This window comes from Camelina sativa, chromosome 19, assembly GCF_030686135.1.
Source record: "Camelina sativa cultivar CO46 ecotype springtype chromosome 19, ASM3068613v1".
Classification (NCBI taxonomy): Eukaryota; Viridiplantae; Streptophyta; class Magnoliopsida; order Brassicales; family Brassicaceae; genus Camelina; species Camelina sativa.
The window spans coordinates 12,111,081-12,125,937 of NC_141898.1; the positions used below are offsets into that span (position 1 = coordinate 12,111,081).

At 33.2% G+C, this 14,857-nt stretch overlaps 1 protein-coding gene across 2 annotated transcripts; it reads left to right on the plus strand.

The window, feature by feature from the left end:
* Positions 1–11,881: 11,881 nt before the first annotated feature.
* On the plus strand, positions 11,882–14,713 carry LOC104766200 (CBL-interacting serine/threonine-protein kinase 7). Of its 2 annotated transcripts, XM_087502623.1 has the most exons (3): positions 12,034–13,386; positions 13,655–13,830; positions 14,483–14,713. In XM_087502623.1, exons 1-2 carry the CDS (start codon positions 12,116–12,118, stop codon positions 13,812–13,814), a joined length of 1,431 nt encoding a protein of 476 aa, XP_087358749.1. In that variant the 5' UTR covers positions 12,034–12,115; the 3' UTR covers positions 13,815–13,830; positions 14,483–14,713. The 2 variants fall into 2 exon arrangements, with proteins under 2 accessions (XP_010488338.1, XP_087358749.1); XM_010490036.3 differs by lacking the exons at positions 13,655–13,830; positions 14,483–14,713 and having other exon boundaries at positions 11,882–13,498.
* The last annotated feature ends 144 nt before the right edge of the window (positions 14,714–14,857 follow it).

The window sequence follows — 14,857 nt, forward strand, 5'->3', positions numbered from 1 at the left end:
ATAACCGAAATAATCACGTTTTGACATTAGAATAGTGTACTGTTTTATCATATTCATAAGTATATGATAAAATAACAAGAATTAAGTCACACATGTGAAGTTTTTTGTCCTAATAATTTTTCATTCTAAAGCAATATGCGTCTTTTCTTGTAATGGAGGAGACGTTTTCGCTTGTTTTATGTGTACATTTTTACTTGGATTTGGTTTCGTAAAACGTCATTATATTTTGGACGACAATAACCACCTACTTAACCCATAAATTGTGACCAACTACGTCTACAATGCAAATCAAGTTATTGCAATCTATGTATTCATTATCTTAGTACTTAATACTCAAAAAGCAGTGATAAATTCACTCTAGACACATGGTTGGATGTAAATTATCAAAACAATAAGAAGAATTTATTTGGTTAAAGTTGATTTTGTGACATAAAACTAGCTAGTAGTATAAACTATGAATGTGATGTTAGAACTTAGAAACGATAAGAGATGGTGGAACTTTACTTGATCATTGGTTTGATAAGGTACACTCTTTAACTGATCAAATTCATTCATGCTATTGTGATATTATTAACTTCGACCGCATTATTGAAACTTTTTTTTTAGTATATAATTAAAATTTTTCTTCATGTTGTATTATATATATCCATTATAATGTGAGTAAAGTGGAAGTTTTAATGGAGGGATATTTTATTTGATTTTTATTTAAGAAAACAACATTTGGTGGTTAGGAGAGAAACCAAATCAAATTCTCTAATTGTAGTGCTACTTGGAAGAGGGTCCCCAAACTTAAGAGGGTCCCCAAACTTTGCTTAACCGAAATACGCCTCTTCATTGGTCCAAGTGTGGGAGCCTCTACTGATGTAACGCGTCGATATAAATAATTGCATTAGTTCCCTTCAAATTATAATAACATCTAACTAATACTAATATACATTTATACTCTGTCAATAAATAATATGTGGGTGTAAAGACACCAGTATATGTGGTCCATTGATGCTCTCCTTTTGGCTCCAATAGTCGCACTTGTCGACCACCAAGTGGACCTTGCCGCTTCTGTAGATTTTTGATTTGTGCGGTTGTGTAATAAACCAAACAGAGAAATTTGAAGCAAGTCTCATTCCATAATTAGTCGTATAATTGCTGAGACAGTGATATACACGTGTCCTGTTTTACTCTTATGTTTTATCATTGGCTAAACACTAGTCCCATTGTAAATTAGTACTTAGCGTCTACACTATCTAAAGGAGATTAGTCTGATGACAAAAGATTCTTATATATGTCGTTCTTCACAATCAAAATAACGTATAAGATCACTCATCGCTGGTCCAACAAACGATAACAAGTTTTTAATACGATGACATGCGTGTCAATGTCAATCGGAAGAGTTGTTTAGCAATTGTGTAGGTCAGAAATTTAAGCTTGAAAAAAACAATTCATATTGTATCTTGAATCTTTCCAACAAATGCCAAAAATCTTAAAAATATTAATATGACTATATACATCATTACGGTTTTTGGTTTTGAGTTTGAGTATGTTTCGCGTAAAAGAAAGTGGAAAGAAAAGGTTAAGAAAAAAAAAAAAAAAGGGACTAATAGACTCACTTTTATATAGAATTGAATTCAGAAAACCTAATGTATTATTATGAAATGAGGTTTATTATTTAATGAGAGTTTTACCTCGATAAAAAAAAAGAGTGTGTGTGCAGAAGTCCTTAAAAATACGTTTTGTAAAACAGATGAAGTATTAACGTTCAGCCATTTTTTTTTTTGGACAACTGTTGTTATATTCGATTGATAGTTTTGGTGAAACAGTTACAAAAACCTACAAAGGATTAAACCTGGATCATTTTCTTCCTCTACACCTTATACTAACTACGAGCCATCACCCATTACAAAGGGAGGCCTTTACAAAAAATGATGCTACCTACATCAAAAAATCAAGATCAAACAGGGGGAATAAATCTTTCTTCCCTAAATAAATGCTGCAGCCAAGATGGAGGACCCGTAGCCACATACGAGTTTAGTCTGCCATCCATTGTTACACTTTGAGCGATAAGCATAGCACCTCTATTTGAAATTGAGTTTTCCAAAAAAAATTTCCAGTCTTTGATATGATACAACCCAGCTTTTACCTCTCCTGCTTGAAATCGGAAAGAAGGCCACGCATCCGTCCTATTAATAATGTTGAACAAGAGGTTATCTTGAAGAGCGAAGACCACCCTTTCCACCCTATGGGAACTCATACTCTCAATGGCCCGGAGAAGACAAGTGAGATTAGCTTCTTCGCGATCCTTTATCCTCGAGAAAGCTCGTCTACTATGTAGAACAACCATCCCTGTGTGATCTCTCAAGACCCACGAACCCCCGACTAAATTGTTTCGTTTAGACCACGAAGCGCCTATATTGCATTTGTACCAAGTAAAAGGAGGGGGTAACCAAGAGTTAAATTCTTGAGTGATACCCCTTGAACTAGTTTCCTTACCAACACCCGAAACCACGTCAGTTAGAGGAATATCCTGTTCATCAACTTTTTGAGCCTCTACCAACTCAAAACAGTCGTCCTTAGCTTTTTGCACTGTGTCCAAAGGAGAGGAGCACAAGCCATCAAAAGCAACATTGTTTCGGTTCTTCCACAGCCTCCATAATACCCACGGGAAAGATTTTCTTATATCCTCTGGCCACAGCCTGTTTCCCTGATTCTCTAAGAGATAGTGGATATTTGAGAAGATCGAACCATTATGGAAACCAAATTCTGGTGATGGGACTCCTGCTAATGCCCAGATTTGTCTCGCCATTGGACAAACAAAAAGAACATGGTTGATGGATTCTCCCTCGTTCCCACAAATCTGACATACATCATCAACTTTCATGCCTCTACTGTTTATAGCATCAGCAACCGGAAGAGCCCCAAATAAGATTTTCCAGAGAAAGATTTTAAGTTTTGGATCAGTTGGAACGTTCCGCACCTAGGATTTTAGCGGATTCGTTGATGGTAACTGATTTGCTTGTAGTCTAAGAGGGATGTTGTTGGACTGCGAAGCCAGCCAGTAGGCTGACTTTACCGAAAAATCACCGCTCTTGTTGAATTTCCAAGTAAAGAAATCATCGCTGTCAACCACCGGTTTGATCTTTATTATTCTCTGAATATCACCTGGGAGGAAATGATAAAGCAGCTTCTGAGGATCTCATTTCCTTCTTCTCCTGTCAATGAGGTCCGAAACTCGTAGGTTTGGATTGAAGAAATTATTTCGTCTCCACGGAGGTCTCATCTCCCCATCTTCAATCCAATTATCCATCCATACTCTGGTAGAGTTGCCATTACCCACCTTCTTTGATAATTCGGTGATCAGAAGATCTCGACCATGTAAGATGCTCCTCCAAGCAAAAGAAGGACGAGGGCCAAGCTTTGTAGACAAAAAATCTGACTTTGGATAATACTTACTCTTCATCAATTGAGCAAAAAGACTAAGAGGATACTGAAGTAATCTCCAAGCTTGTTTTGCTAAAAGAGCCTGATTAAAGGTTGGGATATCCCTAAACCCCATACCACCAAGGCTTTTAGGTAGACACAATTTTTTCCAGCTCTGCCAATGTATCTTGTTTGCATGCTCTTGGTTGTTCCACCAGAAATCGGCCATTATACTTGCGAGATTGGAAAAAGTCGTCTTTGGGAGCTTGAAGCATGACATCAGATGAACTGGCATTGCTAGAGCTACTGATTTGATTAGGACTTCTTTCCCTCCTTGAGACAGGGACTTAGCATACCACAAGTGCATTTTCGCTTTAACTCTGTCTTTTATGTAACTTAGTAATATCACCTTTGAACCAGTAAAACGTTCAGCCATTTATTTAAATAACTACAAATGTTATGTTTTGTCAAATATCAAATGATAAGTTTTTTAATGGGTGTACTTTTATAACTTTCATTTAAAAAATATAACATTACACTATGAAGTATATCTGTATATCTACGTTTGGGAATACAACCGAGGTGACCCATACATGGTTTCAATGCAATAATCAGTTATCAGCTTTTTTTTTTTTTTTTTTTCTCGTCTAAAGATTTTCGTTATAAAATACGTTTGTGAACTAAAATGAAGGTAAACAAAAATATCTCTAGAAACTAAAGTCCAAAAGAGGGAAACTACATCCAAAAAAAGGAAACTTATACAGAAAAAAACAAATTACAGAACCTGAAGGAACCACAAATGGAATAGTCCCAATTAAGCCCAAACAAGAGAACCACGGAGAAGGCGAGTTGAAGTAGAACGAATCGGAGAACCTGACAGAGAATTTGACAAAGGAAGATGAACGCACTAGCTCAGGGAAGACGCCCAAACCAACCTTCTAGCAAAAACGGAGGAAACTCAAACAAGTGGGTAAGCTGAACCATCCACAATTTGCAATAAGAGGAACCCGATTGAATACTCAGCCAAGGAAGGGCAATTAGAAACGAACCACAAACAAAATCCAAGACAGATTACCGTAGCAGAACAAGTCAACCAGGCTAACAGCCAAATCAAAGAAGAGAGGCCACAAAAGAGTTGATTCCAGATTGCACGAAAAAGCCAACCCGTAGATTAAGGACCTCTAAATCCAAAGATCTAGCCTAACCCAACGATTAGACCGTCTTAAACAAAGAAAGACATAAGCGAGCAAACAAAATAAAAACCAAAGCCAAATCACTCAACACAACCAAAAGTGGCGGAACCCAAAAACAATAAGAACGTTGTCGAAAAACCAAAGAGATCTTCAAAGCAAAGTCAGGGATACCAGAAGCTAACTAAATACAAGCCTCAGCCGAGATAACACCACCGCAAAGCCAATAAAATCCAAGAAAAAGCTCTTTAGATCCACCTCGAAAGCAACCGGAACATGCGACAAGTCACCATTGACTCCCAATCAAACGAGAACAGAGCCGATGAACTAAAAAGTTGAGACATTAAAACCAGACCGGGAACCTGAAACCTCCACGACCAGATCGGAAATACGAGAAGGAGCCACCGGGGAATAGATCCACTTCCGAACATCAACAATCAACCACCAATCCTCCGAGATAGTCACCACGCCGAAAAGAACTTACCATCACCGAGAGTAAAGGAAAAAGGTTGGAGACGACAAAGCTGAGGTTTGACAAAACTAGGAAGACAAACTAAAACTAGAAGAAACTGGAACCGACGATAGTGCTGTGGAAGCCACCCATCGCCGGCCATCGGAGAGAAGCTATTGGTTGACGGCTAGGGCGAACGCTTCCTCAAGAGAGAGAAAAAAGGGTTTTGTTTCCGTAAATGATAGATATCTACTTTATTTTGAATGAGTTATCAACTCATTAAGAATAATCTTTTTTTTTTGATAATCTATAGAAACTGGGTTTGGTCCCTTCGTATATATCATATTGCACTTATATTGTTGTTCCACCTAGAAACTAGAAAACCAAAGACCAAACTGCCATGTTAACGATATGATTCATAGTCTTCTTTTTTTTTCTTTTAAAAGTTTCCATTATAAAATACGATTGTGAACTACGAGGGTGGAATACGTTATTGAAACACCAAGCTGGAGGAAAACAAAGATATCCCCAGAAACTAAAGCCCAAAAGAGAAAAATTATACCTAAAAAAAAGGGAAATTTATACAGAAAAACAAACTACGAAACCTGAAAGAACCACAAATGGAATAGTCTAAATTAAGCCCAAACTAAAAAACCACAGAGAAGACAAGTTGAAGTAGAATGAATCAGGAACCTAGAGAGAATTTGACTAAGGAAGATGAGATATGATTCACAGTCTATAACATTCTATTTTGACGATACTCGTTCTAATACAATTGCATATATGGTGATATTTACATAATATAAGAGAACTACTCTTATTGGTGGTGAAGCATCCATCCCCCCCACACACAACATCATGAAAGACAACATCTCTATGACAAATGATATATCATGGTTTTTGTGGTTTTTAACCATGATATAAGGAGTCTTTTAGAGTCTTTTGATTTGTTTTCTAGGATGTTTTTGAGTCTTTACAGGTTTTCTTGGATTTTGGCATGGATGGAGCAAAGTAGAGCAATTTGGATCATTTTGGAGCATTTTGGAGCATAAATCTTGAAGAATCAATTTGGACTCGGATCAAAGAAATGGCATCGATCGACACCCTCTTTAGCCGATGAAGAATCACAAATTTGGAAATTTTACAAAGTTGCCCAAAGTTTTCCATATTTGCAACACAAGTCCCTGACGTGTTTTAGGACATATAAATAATATTTTTAGGTTTTATAAACCCTTAAGTTTTATTCTAGCAAATTTTATTTTTTTCTGGAACCCTGTGAGATTTTGAGAGCTTTGGAGAGAGAGATCTGTTTTGAGAGAAGAATTCTTGAACTCCCTTTTACTCTTTTAATTTCAATTGCTTATTATTCAGAATTATGTCTTGTTCTTCATTAAATATGTATGAGTAGTTTGATTGTTAGGTTTAGGGTTTTTCACAGGGATTTTATGGTTTATTAGATCTGTTTATTTAGGATTCATTATCTTTCTAGATCTTCATCATAGGTTGTTCTTAATGCTAGATCTTTGATTAATCATCTGGATTTAGATCTTAGGATTATTAATTGATATGAGAATATAATTGATTTTCTTGATAAAACCTTTTGATGAGCAAAATTACTTCTTGCAAAGAGATTTGATTTAATAATTTTGTGAACAATCTAAACCTGTTTTCAAAGCTGATTTTTAACCTAGAATTTTACGAAGAGATTTGGATTTTCTGGTTTTAAATTTAGATAATATTTGCAGTGAGAACTGATTTATTTTACAAAAGAGTTTAGAGTTCTAGATCTGTTCTTAATTGCTTGAATCCTAATTATTTATTGATTTAATAATTTGTAATCTCCTGAGAAATTTCCTAGGCCTAGCTTTTTGATCTTCTGAATTTACAAAACTTTTATTTAATATTTTGCATTGCTTTTCTTAATTTAAATCAACTTGTTTAGCTTAATTATAAAACTCTATAATCCATTGTGTAGAGTCTTTGTGGAATTCGACACATAAATACTGCAGTGACCTCTTAATTTAAGAGAGTAGCTCTAGGGATTAATTTGATCATATCGTAGCTTTCAAATTAAACTTTGATACATCGATTTCAAATTTATGTTTTTTCTTTTGAAAATAAATAAACAATAAAGTTGGTGGCTCCTACAGATAAATAATTAACAGAAAAATTATAGTTTCAGATCTTAATTATGCTTATGTGAAACTCTGAATACCAGAAAATTGTTGAATACCAGAGAAATACTTAACATACAAATATTGGTTTCACTCATTTTTTCCATGGTTTAAGGAACTAAAATTTCCATATGGGAATCTTGAGCTCCCATGCTCATCAACATTACCAAAAATGGAAATTACCAAAAATCTAAGCATCGGCCAAAATGGCATAGCCACTTGCCTAAGCATTATTGGCATAAAGAATATTTTGTGGATATATATTTCTCTTTTGTTTGTTTGTTTTTTGGTTTATTATCTACTGGCTATTGTAAAGAGTTTGCAAAATTTGTCGATTAATCATGCAATCGGCTTAACTTAACCCTGTAAGTAAGTTTTGATCTCACTCTCTATGGTACGTAACTTACTCCAAAAGACCTCCTTGATGTATACGAATCTAAAACACTTAATTATAGGAATTTTTACGAAAGACAACAAATTCGAAAACTATATCTAGTATTTTTACTGCACGTCACCTCCTAATAATAATATACAAATCTTTGTTCTATCTACTTTTCTTGTTTCAACATTTACAGATCCACAGATCTAGAACTCTCATAAAGAATCGGCCACTTCACAAAATAATTCGAATTAGACAACTTTTTTTTTTTCATCTCAATATTAAAAAGATTTGTTGAAAAATATTGGACTCAGCTTTTTGACCAAGTATTTTTTTGTGTATATAATATATTATTTCAAACACATGGCAAACATATAGGTAGAGCTAATATATAATTTACGGTATACAATATTACTATATCACTAAAATCTATAATTGGTGGTTCCTTGTTATTTTCGAATATTTTTATTTTATCATTGTGTCGTTTTCATTTGAGGGTCAAAATCATGTCGTCGTCCACTCGATGATGGATCTAGGAAATTTCTTATTTATATTTGTATTCTGTTTTTACCACATTCTTAACATGAAAAAGGATTATTTAAAAAAAAATATTATAGCCACTGTTGAAAAAATTAGACTTAGATGTACTATTAAGTTCCTTTTATCATATATAGACCATATAAGTAATCATTTATAAGCAAGAGCGTCATCACGACAATTTAAAGAAAACATATGGACGAAAAGTCGAAAACCATTACAAAAAATGTCAGAATGGTAATAAAGTTTTGCCTAACTTGTCCTGTGAAATGATAGTAAAAATGAACAAGTTTTGCCTAACTTGTCCTGTGAAATGATGATAAATAAAAATTCATTGCTTAATCACCATTTTATATATGTCCAAATGTACCAATTCATTCATGCCTTACGTTTCAACTTCTCAACCTATCTGATTGAAGATAGAACACCTCACACCACATAGTCACATACACACCCAAGAGCTCGACACACAATCATAATTTTAAATAACACGAACAAAAATATAGAGCTTTATTAGTATTTAAATTGCAAGTTATCCTATGTCTCACGCAACTCGACATATAATTTCATGGCAACATCATGTTATCACGTCTCTTTGAAAGTTTAATGGTCGTATCGTATCTCAAACTTTTCCATTTTGTCCTAATAAGCTATCTAAATGAATTTTAAGTCTACTTAAGACAACTCCTAACTCCTAACATTATAGTGAAACATAATATATGAGACGTTATAAAAAAAAGTTTCTACAATATACATATATTATAATGTGTAACTATAGTATTTGAATAATTTAGTTTCCTACAAATTTTGGTTTATTCTTTTTTTTTGCAACATGGTCTGACCTGCTCACTGCTCAGTATTTAAATATGAACTGCAGAAGATATTTTGATACAACATAGTCATATACTAATTCCACTACACTCAATAGTCCAAATATATAGCAATAATTTTCTTAAGATACGTATCAAAAATGGTTTAATATAATGATATCATCGTTTCATGCATATGCGTAAAATTTTTCCATGTTAATAATATGGAGGCGACTGATACATTTGGTGGGAGTTCTAGTGTGTGACGAATATGCCATTGTTGACTAAACAAAGTCTAAATCTCAGAAGAATAAAGTATTTCAAGAATTGGATCTTTTGTTGTTAATAAGCTCTCTTAACTTTAACATCAAAGCCAAAAAACGTCAATTTTGGTATTATTTATTTTGCTCACCAGACCATGTTCGGGTGTGGCCCAAGTCTTTGCTGAGTTGGTGAATCAGAACCGTCCATCTGTTCGTCGACAGCCGCCAAACCATCTTGACGGCTTGTTTAGTTGGGGTCTAGAGGAGCCACCAATGATCACTGATCACTTGGGTAAATGACTTATTTGCCATTTAGTTCAATTAAATCTAGTAATTTATTACTGACTGTGATTAAGGCACAGTTAAGTGATAGGGTAATCTCTTAAACTTTTCTGGTGGAAATTTTATTTTGATGGGAAATAAAAAAAGGGAATTTAGCAAGAAGAAATAATATTAAACACGTATGGAGTATGGACCGTTGAAATTGGGAAGACGAATTATTTAAGGAATACAATCCAACACCAAGTGTCTAATAAATACAACAATGATGAACACCAAAGATTTTATTTATATTCTCAATTTTGAATTCTAATTATTCCAACTTTTTGATGATTAGCTTTTCTGCACTTGGGAGTGGAATATACACATTGTGATATCGACAGTAAGATATTTGAGTAAAATAGTCTTATTAGGGTTTTATATTTGAAGATTTTGTTTTATTTTTTGGACGGTAAAAAATGGCTTATGTATGTGCGTTAAATTGTTTCAAATTATCTTCTCGAATTTGTTTTTGTTATGACTTTATATTTTATATGGGTAACAAATCTCTTAGACTTTGTGTTGTATCGTTATGCATTTGTAGTTTATATATAAGTTAATAACCAACACATACACACTATCGAATCATATAAGTTTCCGAAATCAAGATTGTAATTTTGTTATCTAGATCCAAAACTTATACTCTTAATAATCATAGTTTTTGGAGCATTGTTATATAGATTTATACTTTTCAGTTTAATGATGAAAAAGGAAAATACTATATAATTTGAAACAATAATTGAGGATCAACTAATATTTGTCATCTAGTCGCATAATCATAAAGTCTTGATTCACACCGAAGATAGTTTAGAATTGAATCATGAACACGTGAATTCTTCATTATTTTTTATGGAGTAACATTTTGCAACGTTTTGATAAGGTTTTTTTTTTCGTCAAACGGTAAAAAGAAAACTTAATTCTTAGTAAGTTGATAAATTTATATTAGCATCTCTTCGGTAAAATATTGGAGAAGTCTTTGAAAGAAAGATGTGCAAAATATATACATTTTGGCTTTAATATCCAGATATCCTTTCTGAAAAATATAAATATATAGACATGTAAGCTATGTGATGATTTTGCTAAATTATTTTTTGGTAAACCAATTTTGGTAATTTAAAAAAAAAATTTCGACCCCAACAATATTTGTTAAAAGAGTAAATATGGTTTTACTAAATATGTTTTAAAGACTGGAACTTACAACTATTACAAATTCAATTTTAAAATGTCAAAAAATTTATAAATCAAACCATAATTGTTTAATATGCTGGATTTTATGATATAGTTGACCATAAAACAAGACTACTTGACAAAATAATTCTTGTAAAAGATACACATTTAAAGTTAAGGTTCAAAATTAGACTCTTTGAACCAAATTTTCATACAACAAACACATGATTCATTTGTTTATGATTTTTTGAAAAGCAAATATACTAAACTTTATATGGCATGAGCATTTTTCATTATAACACTATTATATTTAGTTCTTTACATTTATTAAGACCAGCTATCATTGAGAAAGAAAAAAAAATACACTATTATTATAATACACAAAAAACAATAATGTATAGTGTATTTTATTAGTGTATATATATAGACAAAAAAAAACAAAAAGAGAGATACAATAAATATTTTTTTGCAAAATTTTCTCAACAAAGTAAATAGAAAAAAATTCTACTTTTTTAGTGCACATCAGAACTAATTTCTCCAAAGATAGTTTCGGTAAAATACAATTAAATCTGAAACCGATGGAAAGGAAGATGTTCTAAAGACTTGGTTGTTTGTTCTATGTTGTTGTTAAGTTGCTAGAATGGAATGTAGTGGTCTAGAACAATTGTTTAGGTTGTTGATTCATTGTTCTATGTCTTGGTTATGTTATTTGGTATCAATGGTTAGATATTATTGAATTATTATTCATTTGGTTATTTAATTCATTGTTTTAATGTTTGGTTATTTCTTTTGGTTTGAATATGGTTAAGTGTTTAGTTAGTATGAGATCACTAGATTAATATTAATAAAAAATAAACAGGTCGGACCGTTTCAACTACTTCACAATTCACAAAATAATTCTTGTAAATGATACACGTTTAAAGTTTATGTTAAAAAATAGACTACTTGAACAAATTTGCCTAATTTCTTTATGTTCATTTGCTTATGATTTTTGAAAAACAAATATACTAAACTTAATATTGCATAACCATTTTTCATTATAATAGTATTATATTTAGTTGTTTACATTTAAGACCAGCTATGATTGAGAAAAAACAATATATTATTAGTTTAATAGACAAAAAAACAATAATGTATAATGTATTTTTTTTAAGTGTATATATATAGACAAAAAAATAATAAAAACAAAAAGAGAGATATAATAAATATTTTTTACAAAATTTTCTCAACAAAGTTAATAGAAAATATTTTTTTTACTTCTTTAGTGTTCTCCAAGGGTATTTTCGGTAAAAATGCAATTAAATCTCATTTCCCTATAAAACGCAAAGAGAAGCTCACCAAATAATTCGTCCCTGAAACCTCTCTTTTAGAAAAACTCAGGCACCAACGCCACCGCCACTCTCTTCTTCCGCCGCAATGGAACCAGTTCCTAAGCCGCAAAACCAGTCATCTCCGGCGAAATTTCTCCTCGGAAAATACGAACTCGGTCGAAGACTCGGTAGCGGAAGTTTCGCGAAAGTCCACTTAGCTCGTACGATCGGTTCCGACGAGCTCGTCGCCATTAAAATCATAGAGAAGAAGAAAACAATCGAATCCGGCATGGAACCGAGAATAATCAGAGAGATCGATGCGATGCGTCGTCTCCGTCATCACCCAAACATACTCAAGATCCATGAAGTTATGGCGACCAAATCTAAGATCTATCTCGTAATGGAACTCGCTTCCGGCGGTGAGCTATTCTCCAAAGTCCTCCGCCGTGGTCGTCTCCCCGAATCAACCGCGCGTCGTTACTTCCAACAGCTCGCATCCGCGCTCAGATTCTCTCACCAAGACGGCGTCGCTCACCGCGACGTGAAACCCCAGAATCTACTCTTAGACGAGCAAGGTAACCTCAAGGTCTCTGACTTCGGTTTATCCGCTTTACCGGAACATCTCCAAAACGGATTGCTACACACGGCGTGTGGTACTCCGGCTTACACAGCTCCGGAGGTTATCTCGCGGCGAGGTTACGACGGAGCGAAAGCTGATGCGTGGTCTTGTGGTGTGATTTTGTTTGTGCTTTTAGTTGGTGATGTGCCTTTCGACGATTCGAATATCGCGGCGATGTACCGGAAGATTCATCGGAGAGATTATAAGTTTCCGAGCTGGATCTCGAAACAAGCTAAATCGATTATTTATCAGATGTTGGATCCGAATCCAGTAACGAGGATGAGTATTGAAACGGTTATGAAGACGAGTTGGTTCAAGAAGTCTCTGGAAACTTCTGAGTTTCATCGTAATGTGTTTGATACGGATAATGAGACGAAATCGAGTGTTGGTTCGGTTACAGCTTTCGATTTAATCTCGTTGTCTTCGGGATTAGATCTTTCCGGATTGTTTGAGATTAAGAAGAAGAAAGAGAGGAGATTCACGGCGAAGGTTTCGGCCGTTGAAGTGGAGGAGAAGGCGAAGGTGATTGGGGAGAAGTTAGGATATGTAGTGAAGAAGAAGATGAAGAAAGAAGGAGAAGCGAAAGTAGTTGGATTAGGGAGAGGGAGAACAGCGATTGTGGTGGAAGCTGTGGAGTTAGCCGTTGATGTTGTTGTTGTTGAAGTGAAAGTTGTTGAAGGTGAAGAAGATGATTCACGGTGGTCTGATTTGATTACAGAGCTTGAAGATTTAGTTCTTTCATGGCACAATGACATCATGTAAATATAGATTTGTGACGTGTGGATTGTTTATTAGCCTTTTTTGTTTTTTTTCTTCTCTGTTCAATTTTGTATAATCTCATGAAGATATCAAATCTCCCGCTTCATAGTCTTTTCAAAGGTTTATATATATATATATATATATAGAGAGAGAGAGAGAGAGAGAGAGACGACAAATACACTCAAGAGATGTGAGTGTTGAGATCCATAATCTGCTCTTGATCTCTTGATTTCATTTTCATGCTCATGTGGTTAGAAATTTTTGCAGGTTCTGTTTCGAGAATGGCCTTAATGTCCTCTTACTCTTTGGTGGTCTGATTATGATCAAAACACTGATCATAACCGCAATGAGTCCTCACATTACAAGAAAGCATAAGCAGGAATCGGTTTTCTTCTTTCTCAGGGAGGGGTATTCGCATTTGTTGTGATCACTTTAGCCAACAGGTGTGTTTCTAACTGCCAATATTATTTCTCAAACATCTCCAAACATTTCATTAATAAAATCTTCATTTTACTTAGTAATTAGGAGGGACTATATTTTTAAAAGTAAAATAAAAATGTTATTTTTTGATAGATTAACTATATATATGACTAATGTTTTGTAAATTTTAAATATATATCCCCTTATATCTATATATTATATAGGTTTACCGGTTTAAAAATTTAGGTTTATCGGTTTAAATTGTTAAATTCAGAATATAACATGTGGTATACCGTAGTACTGTTTGTTTATTTTACATAATAGTAATTTAATAAACTTAATTAGATATAACTAATATTCAAACGTCGATGGTGTTAACAAAACAATGAACTGATGATTTACTAACAGTTAATAAAATAATTTTTAATTTATATTAATACCTAAATCCATTCCGCTAGATATCCAAACACTATTTTTTTTCTTTGTTTAAGTACAACATGCACGTTTTTCAAAATCCAAATAATGAAAATGCAAGAAAAATATAGTACCAAAAATCTTGCTAATCAAGTATACATTATCTTCAAAATGTCTTAATTTTAGAATTGTTTACATATGATTCAGAAATAAGTTATGAAATATGATAATTCTTTTTAATTTTTCTTTTTTTTTTTGCAGATAAAATAGACAAATATGTATTGATGACGTCAATTTGACGTAAAGATTAATTTGGGATTTGCACATACATTTTTATTGTTAGCATTAAATATTGTAATGAATTAAGGAGATATTTTAGCAAATATTTAGAAATTTTACAAAACAAATATTTGATGAGATATTGTAATTAGTCGTTGATTGATTAAGGAGATATTTTAGGAATTTTGTTATGCATAAAATCTTGGTTTTAAATTTCATTTTATAAATTAAAATTAAAAATATTTATTACCAATGGCAAATAAGTGTGAACTTTATGATTTATTTCGTAAATGTCTCCAAAAATGTATATATAGATAGATATTACCAACTCGTTTCTATTTCTAAAGATTTGGTTGG

Bases quoted from the DNA above. Each gene is read 5' to 3' on its own strand.
- LOC104766200 (XM_087502623.1), top strand. From the start codon at position 12,116: ATGGAACCAGTTCCTAAGCCGCAAAACCAGTCATCTCCGGCGAAATTT. The intron at 13,387-13,654 runs GTAAATATAGAT...AAATTTTTGCAG, and splicing joins TCATGGCACAATGACATCAT to GTTCTGTTTCGAGAATGGCC.